Source organism: Mus caroli, unplaced genomic scaffold (assembly GCF_978045245.1).
Source record: "Mus caroli unplaced genomic scaffold, Mus_caroli_1 scaffold_16, whole genome shotgun sequence".
Classification (NCBI taxonomy): domain Eukaryota; kingdom Metazoa; phylum Chordata; class Mammalia; order Rodentia; family Muridae; genus Mus; species Mus caroli.
The window spans coordinates 73583398-73604188 of NW_028227271.1; the positions used below are offsets into that span (position 1 = coordinate 73583398).

At 43.1% G+C, this 20791-nt stretch overlaps 1 protein-coding gene across 3 annotated transcripts in view; it reads right to left on the minus strand.

Moving 5' to 3' along the window:
- Window positions 1–20791, minus strand: part of Ctnnd2 (catenin delta 2) — an 810770-nt gene that overhangs the window by 149308 nt on the left and 640671 nt on the right. For all 3 annotated transcript variants that reach the window (XM_021182851.3, XM_021182850.3, XM_029469859.2), the window contains one exon: window positions 15688–15871. In XM_021182851.3, the coding sequence (XP_021038510.1) occupies window positions 15688–15871 (184 nt within the window). The remainder of the gene's footprint in view (window positions 1–15687; window positions 15872–20791) is intronic.

A 20791-nucleotide genomic window follows, 5' to 3' on the forward strand; every position in this document is an offset into this window, starting at 1 on the left:
AAACTGGTCTGAATTTCTACTTAAGAACTGGGCACTCCAGCTCAGAGCAGGAAAGAGTTGAAGAACAATTAGCAAATGATGGCTATGGGGGAAGAGAGGCTCAGTTTTCTTCAGAGATATAGCCCACAGAAGGTTGCCCAAGCAGCAATAGATAGCACTCTTTATCCACACTTAGAAGGGCAGTGCCAAACACTCCATGGAATGCTAAAGAGATAAAGAAAAAAAATGAAGGAGAGGAAGAAGATAAGAAGACATGTGGTTAGGGGTAGGTAGAGAGTCTAGAAGGAGTTGGGGAAGCAGGTTGGGAGTGGAAACAACCTAAATTCATTAAATTCATTGAATTCATATATGAAACACTATAGAATAAGAAACATGTTTTACAGAATGTTGGGAAAGCCAATGAGCAATTTAGTCTCTGACTCTCAAAAGCAAGGCCGCCATGTGGTTCCTCTGGACTTTTCCTTCTTCATGGAAGGAGAAACTCTAAAGATGTATGTAGCTCTGAGATTTCCAGCTCCTTGCAGAATGAAATGAAAATCTAGGCATGGTAGTAGAGATGCCTAGAAGATGGTGCCTACATTTAAGACCCAGGACTGTTCTGTCAGGATCTGTGTAACCACCCAAATGTCTCCCAAGCTGCAGAGGAGAACAAAAGAGCTGGGAGTGAGAGCTGTAGATGAAGGGGAACAGAAAAGATGTGAATCAGGGCGCAGGAGGGCCACCATGGTGACTTATAGGTCAAAGGAACAAGGCACACAATGGTGGCATCAAGGATCTTAGAGCAACTCCTGTTCAGTCACCAGAATCTGCAGCTGCCTGGAAGTGAATTTATTTGGTCAGCAACTAGTTGAGCCTGAAAATAAGACCTTCTCAGAGTTTCTTAGGAAGAGCCATGGTGGACACCATAATATCAAACCTGATCAGTTTCAAGCAGAGAAATCAAGCAAGCCTCTGTACTTCTGGGGCACAGGACTCTGTGGCTATCAAACTGTGCATTCTGTGAGCCTGGTCTTGGGTAATATGTCATGACAGCTCCTTAAAGCCTGAGACTCACCGTGCAATGTTACATAAAGGCCCATTTTAACATTTCTGTGCAAGGATTTACTTAATGGATATTGGATGAGCATTCTGTTTCTTCTCATGGGAACATTTTAGAAGCTCTGAGCAACAAGATGGGAGATGGTCGTTAGGACTTTTAGTTGCCTCTTGCTGCAGCAATTCAATCTGTGCAAGAATCTCAGCAGCTCTAGGTAATACCTGAGAGTAGCTCCTCCCAGTTTACTGCCACCAGATGGCTGGCACTCAGTGTGAGTGTGGGATAATGGGACCTCAGGGGGCATCATCTCATTTTACTGCTGTGGCCCGTGGAAAGAGTTGTGCTGTGCCAATCCAAGGATTATAACAGCTCTGTCAAAAGGTCGGATGCAAAGATACTTTGAGAATCTACAAAGCATCACTGTAAGCAGGTCACAAGATGGCCATTAAGAGCTGAGTTCTATGGTTAAGCTGAGGCAACACCAAACAAATGCTACCATCTAAGGGGTTTCAGTTCTTTCACCACCCTTAGTTTCGAGCAAATACAAATATAAATGATTATTTTATTTGAAATTATACATTTAATCAATTTTTTCTCTTCAAGAAACACTGAAAAAACAAAAGAGAAGGTGTTTGTTCTTGACACTCAGCCTAGGGTATGTCTCTTGTCATGTCCTCACTGTTCTTTGTTGATAATTATAATTCTTAGAAGCTGGGCATAAACCACACCAAGACCTCAGTGTGGTGTAGCAATAGCCTAGAAAACAGAAGCCAGAAACTCAGGGTTTTCTTAAAGTTCATCTTAATCTAATTGCCCTGATGACAAATTCTTTTATGAGTACTAAAATAGAAAAGTTTTAGAGATCTGTTGACCAGTAAAGAACATAGCCCCAAGAAGACACAGTAGGTGGATTTTTTTGTTTGTTTAAAATGTATACTGCCAGGAGATTCTTATGTGCCATACAAATGCACAGGCTGTGGCTGCTTCTGAGAGGCACTGAAAGACTTCACTTAATCTGATAATTTGCTAAAATCCCCGAGAAACATACTGTGCCACTTTAACATTAATCACAAGCACTCAATGTGGAATAATTTTTTGTAGAATCTGAACAAAAATCAAACACACAGCATTAAGTTGTTCCAAGTTCAAAGAAATTACAAACTGCTACAGCCTCCAAAGCAACAGTTCCCTGTCTTTTGGTGCACATGGACACATCTGACAGGTTGTGTGTTCATAGCTCACACTCTTTAGCAACCCTGGGTACTTTCTACATGGCCCACTGCAGTTCCATGAAGTTACAAGCAAGGGAGATGCACCATCACTCTCCATTTGATCTGAATTTTGGAAGTGGGTTACAGAACATCATCTATATCTACAGTTGCATTGGCCAATGCAAAGGTATAGATTCTTGTGTTACCCCTTACCCTACCCCAAATTCATATGCTGAGACTAACCTACAAGGTGAAGGTGTTCAGGGGTGAGGCTTCTGGGAGGAGATTAGGTGGAGAGTGGAACCCTCATCAATAGCATCAGTGTTCTTATAAAAGAGGCTTGGAGAACACGTTTGCCCTTTCTCCCATGTGAAGACACAGCAAGAAGGCATCATGGTTGATGCAGAAAGCAACCATACTGAGACAGTGAACATGTTGGCCTCCAGGACAGAGGGACAACGTTCTGTTGTTTTTGAATGACACAAGTGAAAGTATTTTGTCATCGAAGCCTGCACAAGGACAACCGGCCCTTTTTTCTTTTCCCTTTAGTTGTGAAATTTGCCATGGAAGCCACAGATTAAGTTAGTGACCAATGGAAAAGAAATAATATGAGGAAAACACAGGCCTTCCAAGGTGTGTTTGTGGCTACCACAATCAAGAAATACAATAGAGGAGGAGATGGGAGGGAGGAAGCAATCTGAGAGAAGGGAGAAGGACAGAAGATGGAAGGGTAGAGGGTACATGTGAGGAGACATAGGGTTAAGACTGGAGGTGTTAACCAAAGACTGACTGATTTGGGCGTTTCCCTAATGGCTACTCTGTCACATGCCAGGATACCTGTCAGTTGCGCTTTTAATTCTTGACTCTTTCCCACAAAACCTCATCCAATTGTCACCGTCAGCTGCAGCTCCACAGCTAGCCACCACTCATCCTCCATAGCCTTACCCACCCACCACCTGCTGTCTCTCATACAGTCTCTCTGCTCTTCCTCCTACCTTGCTTCCCATGGAAGCTCCATGGGACTACTGCTGTGATTCTTGAAAAACAAACATTGAAGTACAAGTCCTCTCCAAGATCTTCAGTTTTGCATTTGGTCAAACTTGAAGTCCTTAACATGGTAAACAATAGGAAAATGTCCTTTATTCCCCAACTGGGTTGAATCCAATCTATGTTTCTTCAGGGTCCCCTTTTACACTTGGTCCCACTTACTGCTTGTGTGTGTGTATGTTTGTGTGTGTGTGTGTGTGTGTGTGTGTGTGTGCCTGTGCATGTGCATGTCTTTCTTGACAGTAATGCTAGTAGGGTCTAGCACAGTGCCTAGCACAGTGCACGCTATTTATCCACATTTGCTGAATTAAGAATACATCCCACTCTATCCCCATTCAATCCCTAGAAAAAGTAACACATTTATCTCCAATTTACCAGAAGGCGTTGCTGGACAAACCACATGGATAATTCATCTACTCACCACTCAAACAGTTTTAACTTGTCAAGTGATGCAATAAATGCAAGAATTTCCTTATTGCTAATAAAATACTCAGAATAATTGGATTTCATACCAATGTGGTGAAGATGTTATATGTTGTCATATAAAGTAAGTGATAATTTGGAAGGGAATATTAAAAAAAATACATAGTCTTTCCATGCCCTGCTTGTATGAATTTCTTTGTCTTGCATTGGTGAGAATGGGAGCAGAGCAGTTACCAGGCATATAGCACAGCAACCACTGAAGGTACATCCAGCGATTCAGTCACATTGCTGGTCACTGAGCTAGGCATTTGCCAGGTGGATGATGATATTTTAGGGAGAATGAATTGGTGACCTCAGTCATGATCCTCAGCTATGTGGCAATGCAGCTTATGATGTGGCTAGGTTTCACTGGGCACGTAGTCATCAAAGGCAGGGAAGCTTTGAAAGGGGTCAGGGAAGCCTCAATTTGTAGTAGGAGGTCTATGAACGGGAGACATTTAAGTTAGGATGTGAAGTGGCAATTCTTGGGTCACGTATGATGCTCATAGAGTAGACCAGGACCTAATGTTCAGAGTCAGAGCAAGGAGGCTGTTATTGTAAGCACAATAATTCAGATGGTTGGACCAATTTTTTCCCTCATTGATAAAAGGTACTTTCTTCTAAGAACTCATGGTCATTGATACGAATCGATGGTGAGACTTGCTCCGCGGCCAGAAGAATTGGATCTCTATGGGTTGCTGTGCTCCTTGCCCTGTGGAGTCTCCTGAATAAGTCTTCACAGCTCAGTGAATTTCCAAGGAAAGAGAAAGAAGATTGGAAGGTGAACGGCAAAGTGCCCCCTTCTCCATCAGCCTCCTGCTTCCCAGTCGGAGCCTCTGTACCTTCAAGCTGTGAGGTAGATGCTCAGATGGGCTCTGTCTAAAGTCTCTCTCTGCAGCTGCAGAGCTTCACCATTGTGTGTTTGATAGGGGATGAGAGCATTATCTGTCTGGATGATCTACCCTCCAAAGGGAGTTAACCCTGAAAAACCCTAATGACCTGTATCCTCTCTTCCTTAAATCTATTGATTTGGGGCTGGATAAGGCTTTCAGCCCCCGCACCTAACTGGGGGAGTGTTGTTCTGGTCATCTGTTCCATCTACTTAGGAGTGACAGGGGTCAAGGACAAATGGTATTTAAGCATGTCTGCCAGCCCAGGAGATAGTGTTGCTCATAGTGGAAGAGAAATAAAATTCCTTTCTGTTCTAGAAAGCAGCTTAGTGGTGCTGCTTTCCCAAATGCCAGGGAGAAAGTCTGACCTTCAGGTATTGCCAGACTCTGATCCAATATTCCATATCCATGGGTATTCACCCACTGTGACAGGCCACAAGCCCCGCCTCCTGGCAGGCTAAAATAGGACACCAAGCTTTTTACTCTTACTTGAAATAATTACCCTACCCTTTTTTTTCAGCAAGCTCAATTTGCTCCAACAACCTGACGCACCCTTGTGCAAAACAGAGCGGTAAGAGCAGTCAGGACCACTTGTGCTGGCGGCACTTCCACTTGACAGGACCTGCATCTGTTTTAATTAAATTAGCTCGCAATTAGCGACTACACTGGTGTTCCAAAATAAGGTCAGGTAAAAAACGTCACCCCAGGAAGAACAATGGTCAGGACAGGAAAGCCTACACAGAACATTCAGGAAGCATTCTGTGGCATGATGAATTGGCTAGCCTCCCCTGGGTATAGCCATTCTCACATCAACTCTTTGTGCCAGCATAGCTTCTTTCTGGTCATAAGTTACCTTAAGAGAAGTGTAATTAATTGTAGAAAGTCATTAGCTCTAGTCAGTGCCTCTGCGGCATCATGTCTTTCATGCTGGTACAGAGCTTGTTAATGGGGAATAACGATGCATCTGCACCTCCCGGGGACAACAATGAAGGACATGGGTTAATCGGAAGTCCCAGCATGTCTGTCCCCTTCCACAGCAGTCTACGAGACTGAGAAGTACATTCACGACACAGACAGAAAAGTACAGGGTCCCACCAACGGGAAGAAGAAAGTATCAGTGTATTACCTTATCCCTAAATATTGTTACTTGCTTTTTTTTTTTACCCAATTACACTTATGTATTGTTATTTAACTCTTCCAGAAGAAAATGAACTTGTGCATACATTATAAAGCCTAGACAGGAGGACCCTCCTGTCGGCTCACTTTCACTTCAAACAAGTCTTTAATTAGTACTTCCAGAATCTTTTCTGCTTAACTTCCAGAGCAGAATCAAGGAATGTGCAGAGACCCACAGCCAAACATTAGGCAGAGCTTGGGCAACCCTGCAGAAGAGGGAGAGGAAGGACTATAGGAGCCAGAGGGGTGGAGGGCCCCATGAGAACATGGCCCAGAGAATCAACTAAAGGCATAAAGGTGTTCACGGAGACTGAAGTGACAACCAGCGAGCCTGATTCTTTCTCCCTAGCTAGACAGGGAGCTAATCTCAATACGTAGGAAACACAACTCTAAGAAGCACATATTTACAACCAAATTAAAAAAAAGAACAGAAAAAAAAAAAACTTTAGTTACTGAATGTAATACAGAATGAGTGGCATAATGGGCTATTTTATGTCAATCATTTATATTTAAGGTGCTATCATAATCACTGGCCAAGGAAAACAGCATATGTTTGGGAGGAAGTGGTCCTCATTACTGGTTCATGAAACATGAATGCTGGAAAGAACTTTGGATAACTGAGTAAGTCCTTTCTATAAAAGCATAGAGACGTGAGCTAGAGAACTATATACACAGTGGCCATGTAAAAACCCAAGAGTGTCAGTGTGTGTCAATAATCACAGCTATGGGGAGACAGCGACACAAAGACCCATGGGACTTGTTGGTCAGCCAGGCTGCACAGTTAGTCTGCTAGGCCCATTGGACACGAAAACTTTATATGCCCCAGTACAGGGGAACGCCAGGGTCAAAAAATGGGAATGGGAATGGGTGGGTAGGGAAGTGGGGGACTTTTGGGATAGCATTGGAAATGTAATTGAGGAAAATATGTAATAAAAAATATTAAAAAAAATAAGGTGGCAAGAAACTAAGGAAGACACTTACCACTGCCTTGTAGCTTATACAGGTACAGGCACACAGATATGCAGGAACACACACACACACACTATCTTGTGATACACTAATTAGAGAAAATAACCCATCTATCTACTCCCAGGCTAGACAGGCAAGGCTGCCCACTGCTAACTCTGTGGATCCATTTGCTTCACCAGCATTACCAGGGCATACCCTCTGTGTCCTGGCACATGAAGGAGACGCAGGCTTTCAGTTGATATCACTCACTTCTCTTGTGCGACTTTCACGAGAGGCAACCTCCTGATCACGCATTGGAACTTCCTGCAGCTAGTCCACAGAGAATGGAAATGCTGGTGTGGGCTCCAGGAGAGCACACTCCTAGACTACAGAAGAAGGAGTGTCACTCACTCATGGTACCTGTCTGCTGTGCCCTGAAATCCATCACTGTGTCTGCCTTCACATCAAGGCTTCATCTCCTGTGTATGCTGGAGCCAGTGACCGATAGACCTACAGCAGTCACAAGGCAAGCTCATCTCTGGGAAACTCGGCTCCTGCAAAGGATGACTGGGCTGAGAAACTCTCTAGTGGGTTGATGAGCTCTGTCAGGTTAAGACATTCCGGCGACCACCACTGCATCATTGCTTCCTCTCTCCTTCTCTGTCCACCTCTCCCTTCCCTTTTCTCCTCATCTGAGAGAAAACTGAACTTTGCTTTGATGGCTCTCCTGGTTTCTCTATCCATTTTTCCTCAGAGATGTGGCCTTTGTTCAAACACATTATGTGAATTGCTATGATGCAACTGTGTTTAAAGGCAGGGCCTTTAAAACGAGGCAATCTTGTTAGAATAATGTCTTTGATCTTAGCCTGGTCTGATGGATGGTCTTAAAGGAAAAGAAAATTTAGGTACAGATGCCCTGAGAGGAGACCCCGTGAAGATCTATGGAAGACAGAGACCTGTTAGTTCAGGGGAGGTCTCTTAGAAGGACAAGCCCACTGGCACACAGTTGTGAGGACACGGATCCGGTGACTTAAGTCACACAGCCTATGATACATTGACATAGCTACTGAGCAAGTCTAAATGACTTTTCTATCTTCTGCTGACTGAGCTAAGAGAAGTGAGTTGCTAGTGACAGGGTGCACAGCCCTGCTACCAATGTGGCTGCTAGCCAAGCAGCAAACTCTTAGTCTATGAGCTCTCAGCCTCCCTAGTTCTTCACCGCTGACCTCCATGGCCTTACCCTGGGTAATCTTTGCTACTCAAGAAAACGACGCCTCACCCACATCAGACCCTCTGGCCAGTGAGGTACTGCCGCTTGACGTCTAGATGTGGAGAAGAGGGTGGGGGAGAAAACAGTGAAGCATCTATCTGCTTACTACTCAGAGAGAGATTCCATTTCCACTCCCAGCACCTAGTTAAAGAGGACTCCATGCAGCTGGCGCATGCCCACATCCTGGTGCAGATGGGTAAGCCAGCCCAGAGTTCAACATCCAATACCTTCAAAATATGAAGGTTCAGTCCTATGGGCCATCCGCTTAGTTCTGGAAGGTTCTTTGGATGCTGCTAGGGGAGGCTCATCAAGAGCAGTGCATAGCTGTGAACCCTGCATTGCAGTAACAACTAGCCTGCGAGGCTATGACCACCAGTGGAATTCTGGTATACTTATTAGAGTAGACAACTATTTTCTGATTGGATGTAAGGACCACCCCATAAGATGGAACCCCTGGAACCACTAACTGGGACCCTGAAACTGGATCACAGGACTAGGGAAAACACTGTACTATTTATTATTCTGTTAAATGGACGATTCTTTTTGTGGTAGAAGGCAATTGATATGGAGGCGCGTAACGGGTCAATGTGCAGAGAATATGAAACTATAGAGCTCTGAATTCTAACTAGGACATCTGTATCACATTTCCTTCTGCCAAGGTGCATAGATCATCACCTAAGAGGGTTGAGAAGGACTGCATACGCCAAAGGTAAATGTTTGTAGCAAGAGCAACAGTGGACAGGAATGATAGTGCAGCTGCACACGTGAACTCACAGTGGCTGGGGATGCACATGGTTATGACATTGCGATAACATCGGCAAAAGCCAAGCATGGATGGGGCAGGGGCTCATGAGACCCCACCCACATCTCAGGAGTGACTGACGTTTATTACAGTGGGGAGAGGGAGAGTCAGTACAAGTTAGGGATTGGGCCTGGAGATGCTCTCCATGTTATAGGACATGGCAGCAACCTATACACATAGAGGCAGCACTAAATGAGTTTTAAAAGACAGCACATGAATTTGGGAGGTAAATGTAGTAAGGAAGACAAGAGAGAGATTGGAGGGCAAAGAATGGGGGAGTAGATTTGATCCAGGTATATTATATGAATGTGTGCATACAAAATAAAGTATTAATAAGAACATTCATCTGAGTAGGCAGATAATACTGGCATGATACTAACATAAAAATATTTTTTTTCTTCTTACCTGTGGCTAATGAGAGAGTAAACCAGATAAAAATAATGTCCTCAGAGCCTCTAGTCTCGGTGCGATTATCATCAGCATTACTTTGTGACGGGTTTGCTCAAGGTCACTCTAGAATTAGTGGCACCGTGGGATCAAGCACTCATCCATTATATGGGTTAAGATGACTAATTGCGGGTGTGAGTTTAATTACACTCATAGGCACAGGCACAAATGCAGCTCCTTTGACAGGCTTAATAACATTCTGTGTACACAAAGATAGATGAGGAAAACTGGGGTTGTATATTGTTGTCCTTCAGGACAAGATGCTGAAGTGGGAAAAGGATAATAACAATAAATAAATGACCTGGTGGCATGGGCGCAGGAGTGGTGGAAGTTAACAGAGCCAGCCTTATGTGCGCACTTCCACTGCTGGTAAAGTCCAAGTTGCCATGACAAAATGTAGCACAGCCACAGAGTAACGTGAAACGCTGTCGTATGGAGCTAGTTGCTGGATTAAAAGGGAGGAAACAAGGGGCCACTTATCAAAGCTTTACCTAGAGCTCATTCTCAAATGATGATGATGGCCACACCAAGGATCTTTAGGGTATTGCTCTGCCATGTTTTAAATGAGAAACACAGCAGCCATCTTTGTGAGAAAACCCAAGAAGCATATGTTCTGCAGGCAGCTGCTGGAGCATCACAGTGAGAATGATATATATGCATCACATCACGTTCCCTGTACAGAAACCCAGAATGACTTCTGGCTGAATACAGTCTTCTATAAATCCTAGCTGAGCTCTGAGGATGTTGGGAGAGAAAGTGAAAAGAAGGCTCCTGGGTGAGAGCAGGGCACACAGAAATCACACACCCTTCTAGGAAGCCTCTTCCTTCATGCACACCCAGTCAAGGGGCTTGGAGTCAAACCTTAGTGTGAGATAGTCACATCTGGACATGCAGACCTCAGCCCTACACGGGTAATCCCTTTCTTCCCTAATGAGCTATAGAGGCAATTGGGTTTACACACAGACAAAATGAGGCCCCCCTCTGGACCTTCTGTCCCACTTTGTGAGGACTGTTTGGGAACAATGGTTTACTCATTTTCACTCCTGTCCTGTGTCCTAAGGTGAACCCTGGTTCTGACAGTCCCCTCCGGAAACATGAGAAACAGTTGTTTTCTGGGTCTGCCAGAACAGAGTCTCAGAAAACTCATGGCTGAAAACAGTAGAAACGTATCCTCTCAGGGTTCTAGAGGATAGATTCCACAATCCAGGTGCCAGCGGGCCCATGTTCACACTGAAGGCTCTAGGGAAGAACATCTTTTCTATGATGGCTTTTAGGTATCCTTACTGTTTCTCAGCATGTAGCTGCTTCATTGTCTGTCTGTGTTCCAAGGCCTCTTCCTCTGTGCATCTATGTATTCTCTCCTTAAAGGGCATGCTTGCACTTTGGTCCATGCTAATCTAACCAATCAGATCTCCCAAAAACACTGTGTCCAAGAAGGGTCACCTTTCAAGGTTACAGAGACACGAATTTTTAGAGGCATGTTTATCTCAGCCACTATACTGAATTCGGTCAGCAAGAACTTGCCCACAGTCAGATGAGATCTGGTCTCCTTACAGCCTGCTAATATGTGTTTTCAGCTGAAGGTGATCATTATAATGGCCAAAGGTTAAGAGGCACATTTGATTACACAGTGCTCAGCAAAACAGTCGTCAGTACAAATCCAAATCTATTTGCAGGTTTGACCTGGTCTGCATAAAGTCATTTTTTTTTTGAGTTCTTAATCATGAAAGGAGGAAAAAATAATTCCACTCAGATTTATGCCCCAAGCCTTCCTAATAATTGCTAACATTTATTCTAGACAATATGTTAAAGTGGTTTATGTTTTATCTTGAACAAGATTTTAAAAATGGCTTTATATAAAAATAAAGTTTGGATGTAGCAGAAGTGAACAAAAGATGGAATTATAAAATAGAAATAAGTGAGAATGTGTATGACTGTGTTTGGGATGAGGTAGGGAGGCATGGTGGTAGCAGTGCATGGAGTTAGACCTTGCCCTGCCTTGCATCTTCTTGGCTCATGGTTCTAAGGCCCATTCTCCCATCCTATGATCCAGCTAACATCGTATTTTTTTCTATTAACTCACTCCTTCAACAAAATTTAAAAGTTCTCCCTGCCCCCATTTCTATCTTATTTCATCAGTGATAAATAGGCATTTTGGGAACAAACAGATGGATCTGCCTGAGAAAAATCACATTTCCTACACAAAATTAATTCTAAACAGAAAGGACTAAGGGCGTGGAGCCTTCACTTTAAATATCCCCTGTGCTTAAAGTTGCTGGTGTGACAACAGGAGATGACTCTGTCCTCTTAGGGGAGACAGAGGCTCTTCCCTGGAGATTACTCTGTGAATATGGCTTCTGGGAGTCAGGATGGAGAGGTGGCCTCTATGGACATACTGTAGCATTTTCCACTGGGACACACAAGAGCCTGGGATGTCAATCAGGAACATGAGTTGTCTGAGACAAGAGAGTTTTCAGATTTGGGCTTCTTTAAAATTAAACTTATTTTACTTGAATTTTTTTCTGTTGAGCTTTTGAACAGTGGGACTCAGGATGGCCTACATCCATAAATATGCATTCATCTCTGAGAAGTAAATCTTTCTTTGCTTCTCTTCTTGAAGTAACAGCAACAGGTCTGAGCTATGTTATGAACAGAAGTTAAGAGTGATGACTGAGAAGAATGGTCTCATGTATTTATTTTTATTTGCTATTTGCTATACTAGATTAGGAAATCCCATGTCATGAAACTAGTTTTTTCCTTTATACTTCATTTTATGTATTCCTAAACTGTAGTTTCAGAAACAAATCTAAAATATCAACTTATCTTACATGGATCAATCACAGAACAGAGGAGTCTGTCATGACTGACTAGGATCCTCCTAAAAATATATCTACATGTGTTTGTCAAAAGCGCCCATGGTCCTAAATGAAGATTTAAGATGGGGTTCACTGGGTAACTGTCACAGATTTCTGCCCATTCCACACCTAGCTCTTCTCTTTCTTTTTGTATTTCTCTGCAAGAAAGAAACAACTCAGAGTTTCGGAGGCTCAGACACCAGTGCTAGGTGATGCTTCCTACTTGTTTCCTACTAAGGGCCTTGAAGTAGATCTATCACCATGGTAACAGACATGAAAGGAATCACTTACACAGCAGCAGGGTGGATTTCAGAGGATCTGTCTCTGCGAAGTACCCTGTTCCTACCGCTGTTCCTACGGAAGGCAATGCCCCAAGTACCAGCCACCTCTTGCCAGGTCCCCTTTCTGAAGGTGCCATCAGTTCTCTCTATCTCCATAATGTGGACAAGGCTTGCAGCCAATGGACTGTGGGGACACAGCTCACATCCAACCACAGCAAAGACCTCAGGACTGAGAGTTGAAAGCAAGCAAAGGGGAGGAGAAGAAAACATCTGGCACTTAAGTGCAAAAAGGACATGGGCCAGGCAAGTGCCATTTGGTAAATGATGAGAAAGGAAATAAGGTTTGGCATGATAGTGTATGCTTTTGAGGTACTCAGGAGGCAGAGCCAAGGTTGTCACGAGCAAGTATGAGGTTAACCTGGATGACAGACTGAGAACCCTTCACAAAAACTCCAAAAGCAAAAGGGAAGGAAATGAAATGAACCAACATAACACAATGCCCTATTCATTGGTTGGCTGGTGGTCACATGTATTTTCTGGTGAGCTCTACAGCCATAGGAACCTACACATCCTCTTGGTGTGTTCAAATGGAAATGGTCTGTAGAAACTCAGGGGGTGGGTCAAAATCTGGTGTGACTCCATGACTTCATTAAGTATGAACTTAGTGAGCTTATAAAAATTAGGAAAATAAAATTCACAGGGTTATTGATGCAGCTTAGTGGTCCTCTACCTGCAGAGAACGTGTAAGGCCCTAGGTTTGACCTCAGTGCTAACAAAGAAAGCAAGACTCAATTTCGCCATTTATGGATACCTGCATCCAGGACGCTCTCGAGATTCCAAAAATACATATACACCCAAATCCTAATACAAAATGGTACAGCATCTTCCTCCTGCACTATCACTGCATTCAGATGACAGTAGAGTCAATTGGGTAGGTGTCATCGCCTTCCACTGAATTGAGAATCACTGCATGGTACGAGCTGTGGAGGGCATCTCTGTGTTCCAGGTCTCTCTCTGGCATGCTGCTGTCACTCACTTAGCAAAGGCTCATGGGATCACAGTGCTAAAAGGCAGACCCAACACAGGAAGGGATTTCCTTCATGTGAATAAAGAGTGAGTAGCTGCCATGAAGACCAGGAGTGTAAACAAGCTCACACAGGAAACCCTATGACCTCTGTAAAACATAAACACACCAACTGGTCAGGTGCGCTGCCCTCACTCTCAGTGGACAGTGGATGGATGAACGCAGCAACTCCTTGAAACCTTTTGTCTATGGAATCTTTGTTTGATAAATTATTGTACCACTTTCCATGACCACTATATTCCTCTCCCAGTCTAAGAGACTGGCGGTGTGGCTTGATATGCCATCGCATTTGAATGAGAATGGTGTTAGCTTACTGCTTTGTATGGGACAAATGTTTAATGTACTGAAAAATAAAGAGCTTTGTTACACGTTAATGGGTTTTGCATTATAAATCATGTAACACACTCAGAATTGTGGCAAGCCTCTAACTCTGGTTGCATCGTGGCTTTAGAGAGCCTGACTTGGCTGCAACGTATTCATCCTAAACCTAACAACCTCCATCTTCCTGTGTTGAGTTCACAGAGGCAGCAGGAGGAGGGATGTAGCCTCTGGGTGTGGAGAAGTATGGAATTTCTCCCTGGTCTGATCTCACCTTACTCAAGGTCACATCCTAGACCTTAAGGGCAGTTAGAGGCCTTATGAAATAAATGTTCATATGATATATACTGGCCCGTCTGCTTTACCATCAAAGCTGTGGAACACACACTCACAGTATCTGTGCTCTCATCTTTGGGTCAAATGTCATGAAGATGCAATGATGCAGCTGTTATTCAGTGTGTCATCTGCAGAGCTGGCCAGGTCTTTACTGGTTACCCTGCAACTGAGTCTGAGGCTCCTCCTTCCCCAGGCTTTTTTTATGAATGCCAACAGACTTTGCAAACAGAAGATGTTAAAAGGAGGGAAATTACTTTTAATAGGTGCAGGTAACGGAGACAGATAACCCGGCACAGAGAAGGTCAGGAGTTTCTCCAGTGTCAGTTCCAGAAGAGCGAGAGCTCTTATGGCGAGGTGCCTCTGAAGGATAAGAGAATTTACGAAGTCAGAGAAGGATGCTACAACAGGGAATTCGGGAGAAGCTTAAATCTGGCGTATGGTAGAGACTAACCAGAGAAATCATGCCAAAGGTTTATATGTCGTGTGGAGGAAAAGCTAAGGTGTCGGGGGACTTCTGTTCTGTTTCTGGGTATGTGAAGATATCCACAGGCTGGCTGTGAGCCTCGCTCTGCACATACACTAACACAAGATGTCTCCTCAGAGCCAAGCCCGAGAGCACTGGTGTGCATATTCACAGATGGTTATTGTTAATTCTTACTGAGGTGCTTTTGCTCATTCTTAGCAGAAACTAGATCCACATCAAGAAACCGGTCAGTGACAGCACAGCTAAAACCATTCTGAATATTTTAGTTTTGAAATATATTTGCTTAGGCATGCTCAACAAGCCTTATTATTCCTACCCCATAATTAACCCACCTCCTGGATGTTTCCAACTTTAATACAAGCCTTCCCTATAAATACTGGTTGGCTTTAGAAGAATGTATATCTTGCTTAGTACCTCCTTTTCTAAAAGTCAGCCAAGGTGTAAGGCAAATCTAAGGAGACTCCATAGATTTCTGCATGGTGGTGGTTTTTTTTTTTTTTTGTTTTGAATGCACTAGAAAATTTTATACACTTAAAGTTTTTTGTCATTTGAAAACACCAAGTAAGACAGGCGTTATTAGGGAGCTATTTCAAAGAAGGTTACAGACTTTTGTAGTCATACAATGAAGGATGTGTGGAGTAGCCTAGAATAAAAGTGGTTCCTGGTAGTATTTAACTACATCCCTATACAGTTGTTACAGACTCTCCCCAAGCAATTGCCTAGGTGATTTTACAAGTAAAATGTCATGTCAGATTACTTATAAACCATTGTTTTCAGTAAAAGAAAGTGACTTGGTTTTGGTTGAAATGAAACTGTTTTGATCTAGACTTAAGATTGTAGGCTAACTCTGCTAAACACTGTGTAGGTCCAGAGCAGTGGGAAATGCCTCTACCTCTTCAGGGAGAGGTTGTAGGACTTTCCCTTAGCTTTCTAATTGCATGACAATGTCTGTCTCTGCAGAACAGTGGTCCTCAGGGGACAGCAATCAAAGTCACAGAACGAAGTGTCCCTGTACCAGGCTCAGCAGGGAGGGGACTAACCTTAGGCACCCAGTGGCGTTGCGCAGCACCTGTGATGAATGCAGCTGTATTTTCCGATCATCCTGAAGAGGTGAATTCTCCCAGCCCGAGTGAGGGATAATCACTGCATTAGTCAGCACTGCCAGGGCGTCCTGGATGATTGGCATTTTGAGTGCATCACATGATGAGAGGTTCCAAAGGACCCCTGCAAGAGATACACAAGGAGGGACACTGAGTGAGCACCATTCTTTTTCATCTCAACCAGCTTTTCTTACCAGAGATAGCAGTACTGGTGAGAAGGAGGGCACAGTATAGGTTGGGCCACTAAGATGACTTAATAGGTAAGGATGCTTGTGCTGAGGTTGATCACCTGAGCTGAGTTCAATGAGTAGGACTCAGACTCCTACATGGTTTCCTCTGACATCTATATGTGTGCTGAGCCATGTATACACACACACACACACACACACACACACACACACACACACAGCATAAACCTAAAAGGGGGCAGGATAAGCACCTGAGTCTTAGAGGCTGACCTTAATTTTAAAACACCTGTGTTCAACCATTAAGAGACATGCTCTGGAAATTGTCAACCGCCAGATTTGACATCAGAGGGTTCACAGAGGCAGGCAGTGAAAAGGGTTATGGTCTTGGCTATTGGGATTATGCTAGTAGCACATAGGGCCTGGTGACAGGGATGAGGAAGCCATTTACAGGGTCAGAAATACTGATGGAACAAAACTTAGTTATCTGGGGTTGGAAAGAATGCACAGACGGCAACTCTGAACTTTCTTTTTAAGTCTTAAGTGTATGTACTGACTGGTTTTGTGTCAACTTGACACAAGCTGGAATTATCACAGAGAAAGGAGCCTCCCTTGAGGAAATGCTTCCAGGAGACCCAGCTGTAAGGCATTTTCTCAATTAGTGAGCAAGGGTGAGAGGGCCCATTGTGGGTGGTACCATCTCTGGGCTGATAGTCCTGGATTCTATAAGAAAGCAAGCTGAGCAATCCAGGGGAAGCAAGCCAGTAAGCAGCATCCCTCCATGGCCTCTGCATCAGCTCCTGTCTCCAAGTTCCTACCCTGTGTGAGTTTCCAGTCCTGATTTCCTTTGGTGATGAACAACAATGTGAAAGTGTAAGCTGAATAAATCCTTTCCTCCCCAAATTGCTTCTTTGTCATAGAAAACACTGACTAAGACAGTGTACAAACATATAAACAGACATAACCATAATATATTTGGTGAATGGAACAGAGACTCCCTGGCCTGACGTTATTCCTTCTCTCTAACCTTCTTGTATTTTCTTAGACAAAAGTTCTTTAGAAAACTACCTCATAGATAAAATGTTACACAAAAAAGGAAGTTACAGAAGGATGTTGATAGTAAGTTCAAAGCAGTGCTTCATTCTATAAGCTCATTATAAGTTCAAAGCAACAGTTTCACACGGCCTGTGGCTCATCCTTGGACCTGACCTAGAATGAATGTTTTTCATTGATTATAAATTTGTCCCAAGCCTGTTTCTCTTCTTAGTGTAATTGTGAATGCTCATTGTTCTCCTTATTATGCAGCCTTTACTTACTATTCTCTGAGGAGTGGGCACATTCTATTCTTGATTGTAACTTTATTACATTTTTCTGGGAAAAAAACATCTAAAACCACCTTCTAAAACTTTCTTTCTAAAATTATTTGAATCAGATCAGGAATTCTATAAACTCATTAATTTGTCTAAACAGCATTAATTCACGAGTATTCATCTTCATGTTGATCTGTAGGGAGTTTGTCCAATAGGGTGGTCTGATGCCCAGGAATCATTTGGCTATATAGTAGTGACAGGAAAGGCAAGAAGCTATCCTGGGATTAAAGTCTCTAAGGACCCTGCATTCTTTGAGCACACCCATCAGAGACCATGAGAAATGATTGGCCATCTCCAGGAAACACATTTGCATGCCTTTAGCCTTTCCTAGATGGCCTCTGACGAGAAATATGGTTTTAAAAAGAAAATTGTCACAATAATTTTTCATTTTACCAGAGAGCTTGAGGGATCTGATGGAATGGAAGAACCCATCATGCTTTAGCTCAACATGAACATAATGGACCCAAGCTCCCACATTCTATCCAAGAGTAAATAGAAGGAATGATGTCGTTTAAAAATGCTTTTGAAATACCTGTCCTGTTTCGGTTTAGTTCTGAAGGACAGATAAAGGAACAGGAAACTTCCATGCTTAAGCTGGACTAGCTGCTACACTCCAGGCCAGTCGTTTAAGGGGCCTGCGATCTTTTAGCGAGAAGAAACGTCACCGCAGCCACTGGGCTGGGTGAGCAGAACATTCCTCCTGACATTTTGATTAAATTCTTGCATCCCATGTCCTACCAAACAAAGCCACTGATCACACAAGTCCAATTGTTAATTAAATGAGGGACTATAAACCTGTATCAAGACTACTTTACAGATCAACTGTCTGCAGAAGTAACATTTACTGAGAATTTCATCCAAGTGAATGCAATTATCTGGCATATGGAAACCAGCCCTCTAGTGCAGAGCAATCAGGAGAGATTTGGTTTGCCTGTTTCTGCAGACACAGTTGTACTTGAACCAGCCACCCACCCCTGTCCATTCACTAGTCCTATCGCCACCTTTGTCCACATACAACTTGCAATCCTGCCCTTTCCAGAAAAAAGTTGACCCACCTCCTTTGAGTGCAACAGCGATTCGCTGTATACTCTGTGTGTGAACGCTTATTCTCATTATACGGAGTGTTCAATGGGAAGCAGTAGGTGTAGAAAGTATGTTCTGACTGAGGCTGATTTATGAGACTAGAAATATTCACATACTTATTATTTTTGAAAAATATGATAAAGCTTTTGATTCATCCATGATAGATTTTCTTTTTACTAAATTCTGGTCACTGCAATAATCAAAATGTGTACTAGCGTTCATCCTTAGCGTCACAATATCACTGTATTGTGAAGAAACTGATCTTTCAGCATTAAAAAGAATATGAAAATGAATTATATTTATCTCAGTATTTGAGCATACCTTTTCAGAAAGCCATGTTAAAGTAGTTGTGTGCACTGTACGTAAAAAATGGTGACAGATGGTGAGTATTTTTATTACCAGCTCCTGAATGAGAATACTAACATGTGTAAATTGAAACCTGTGAGTGCCTTAAAATGTGGGTAACATGTTTACTGGCAAAATATAACTGAATAATAAAAATGTACATTTTTACATATAGGGAATGTATAGGAGTCCAAAGCCACTCTGTGCTAAAAAATAGTTTTTGCTATTTTAATGATTAGAGAAGAAATGGGGGGAAGAGGTGAAAATCAAGGAAAACTCTAAGGACTAATCTATGTGACAAGAAATGAGAAGATAAAAAAAAAAGTCCTCATTGGACTGTTCTGTCTCCCTCACCTTTCTTGTTAATTCATCAGTTGGTTCAAACTAGTTCAGATGTGAGCAATGGGTCATACCTCAGTTCATATACAGTCTACTTTTCCACATTGGTTGTGTTGTGTATAATAGTCCAGTACACTTATTACAAGTACACTTATTAGAGTCCTTGGTTTGCAATTTCAAGCAGCTCACACCTGTTTTCACGGGTATCTGTGACCCACAGCACACCTTCGGAAAGGAGAACAATGACTCTACCAAGCACAAGTTATACCCTGTAGAGGAAGAGCTGAGAAAATGGATGCCATGTGATACAACTCTTTTGGAAGGAGCCCAGCCAACTATGCCATGTGCCCTCAAAACATCAGTTAGGGTCAGTTATCTGAACACATGTAGAAACTTGAATATCAAACCAGGAGTTTCTGGAGACAGTTGGCACAATGGTTGAAAAACTGAGAGAGGCCAAAACTGAGCAAGAGTTGAGTCTACAGCTGACTGGCTAAAAACACACATATAAGAGGCAGGGAAGGGAGAGAAAGGATACATTGGACGAAAAGAGATTCGAGATTTGTATGGAGACCAATTTGTTTTAGTTAGGGTTTCTATTCCTGCACAAACATCATGACCAAGAAGCACTTGGGGAGGAAAGGGTTTATTTGGCTTACACTTCCATACTGCTGTTCATCACCAAGGAAGTCAGGACTGGAACTCAAGCAAGTCAGGAAGCAGAAGCTGATGCAGAAGCCATGGAGGGATGTTACTTACTGGCTTGCTTCCCCTGGCTTGCTCAGCCTGCTCTCTTATAGAACCCAAGACTATCAGCCCAGAGATGGTTCCACCCACAAGGGGCTTTTCCCCCTTGATCACTAATTGAGAAAATGCCTTACAGTTGGATCTCATGGAGGCATTTCCCCAACTGAAGCTCCTTTCTCTGTGATAACTCCAGCTGTGTCAAGTTGACACAAAACTAGCCAGTACAATTGACCCCTTATCAACTTGACACACAAACACATCACTAGTAAGCCTCAACCCTTACATTCTTATTATCCCCAAGATCTAAATAACTTTAAACATCCCACAGTCTTTACATATTCTTAAATTTTCAATCTCTTTAAAATGTTAAAAAATGTTCTCTCTGAGTAAATGACACTGGGATTTTGCTCAAATTCTCCAGTCCCCTTTCCCCCTTTCTACTGTGATGGCTTAGGTCATGCCCACAGATTTTAATAGTCCCTACAAAGGGGATTGAACAGCCAGATACTGAATGAGAGAGAGAGAGAGAGAGAGAGAGAGAGAGAGAGAGAGAGAGAGAGAGAGTGTGCTGGGCTCAAAGACTTCCTGTGTCCAGCAGAGCAGAATCATACTCTTGAGAGCCCACACCAGGCTCTAGTGCACAGCATTGTGGCTTTTTCTGGATTTCCTCTGGGGTTGTCTGCTGTCCTGCAGCCTGCTGTCACTCCACAGGATCTGCAAGCCATCCACAGACAGGTGACGATGGTGAAGAGGGAGGCCTTCATCCAGCAGTCACATTACTGCACCACTTTGTTAGGTCCTCCAGCTATACTCAAGCCTATGGGGACTCGAGTCTTGCAAATGAGCAGTCAGGACTACTCAACGTGGCTGGCCTGGATCCCTGACCCATAGACATTTCGTGAGATGCATGTTTGCTGTTTCTATCTCTTAAATTCTGGAGTATCATCTGTTATACTCCCTTTCTTTCAAACCCTG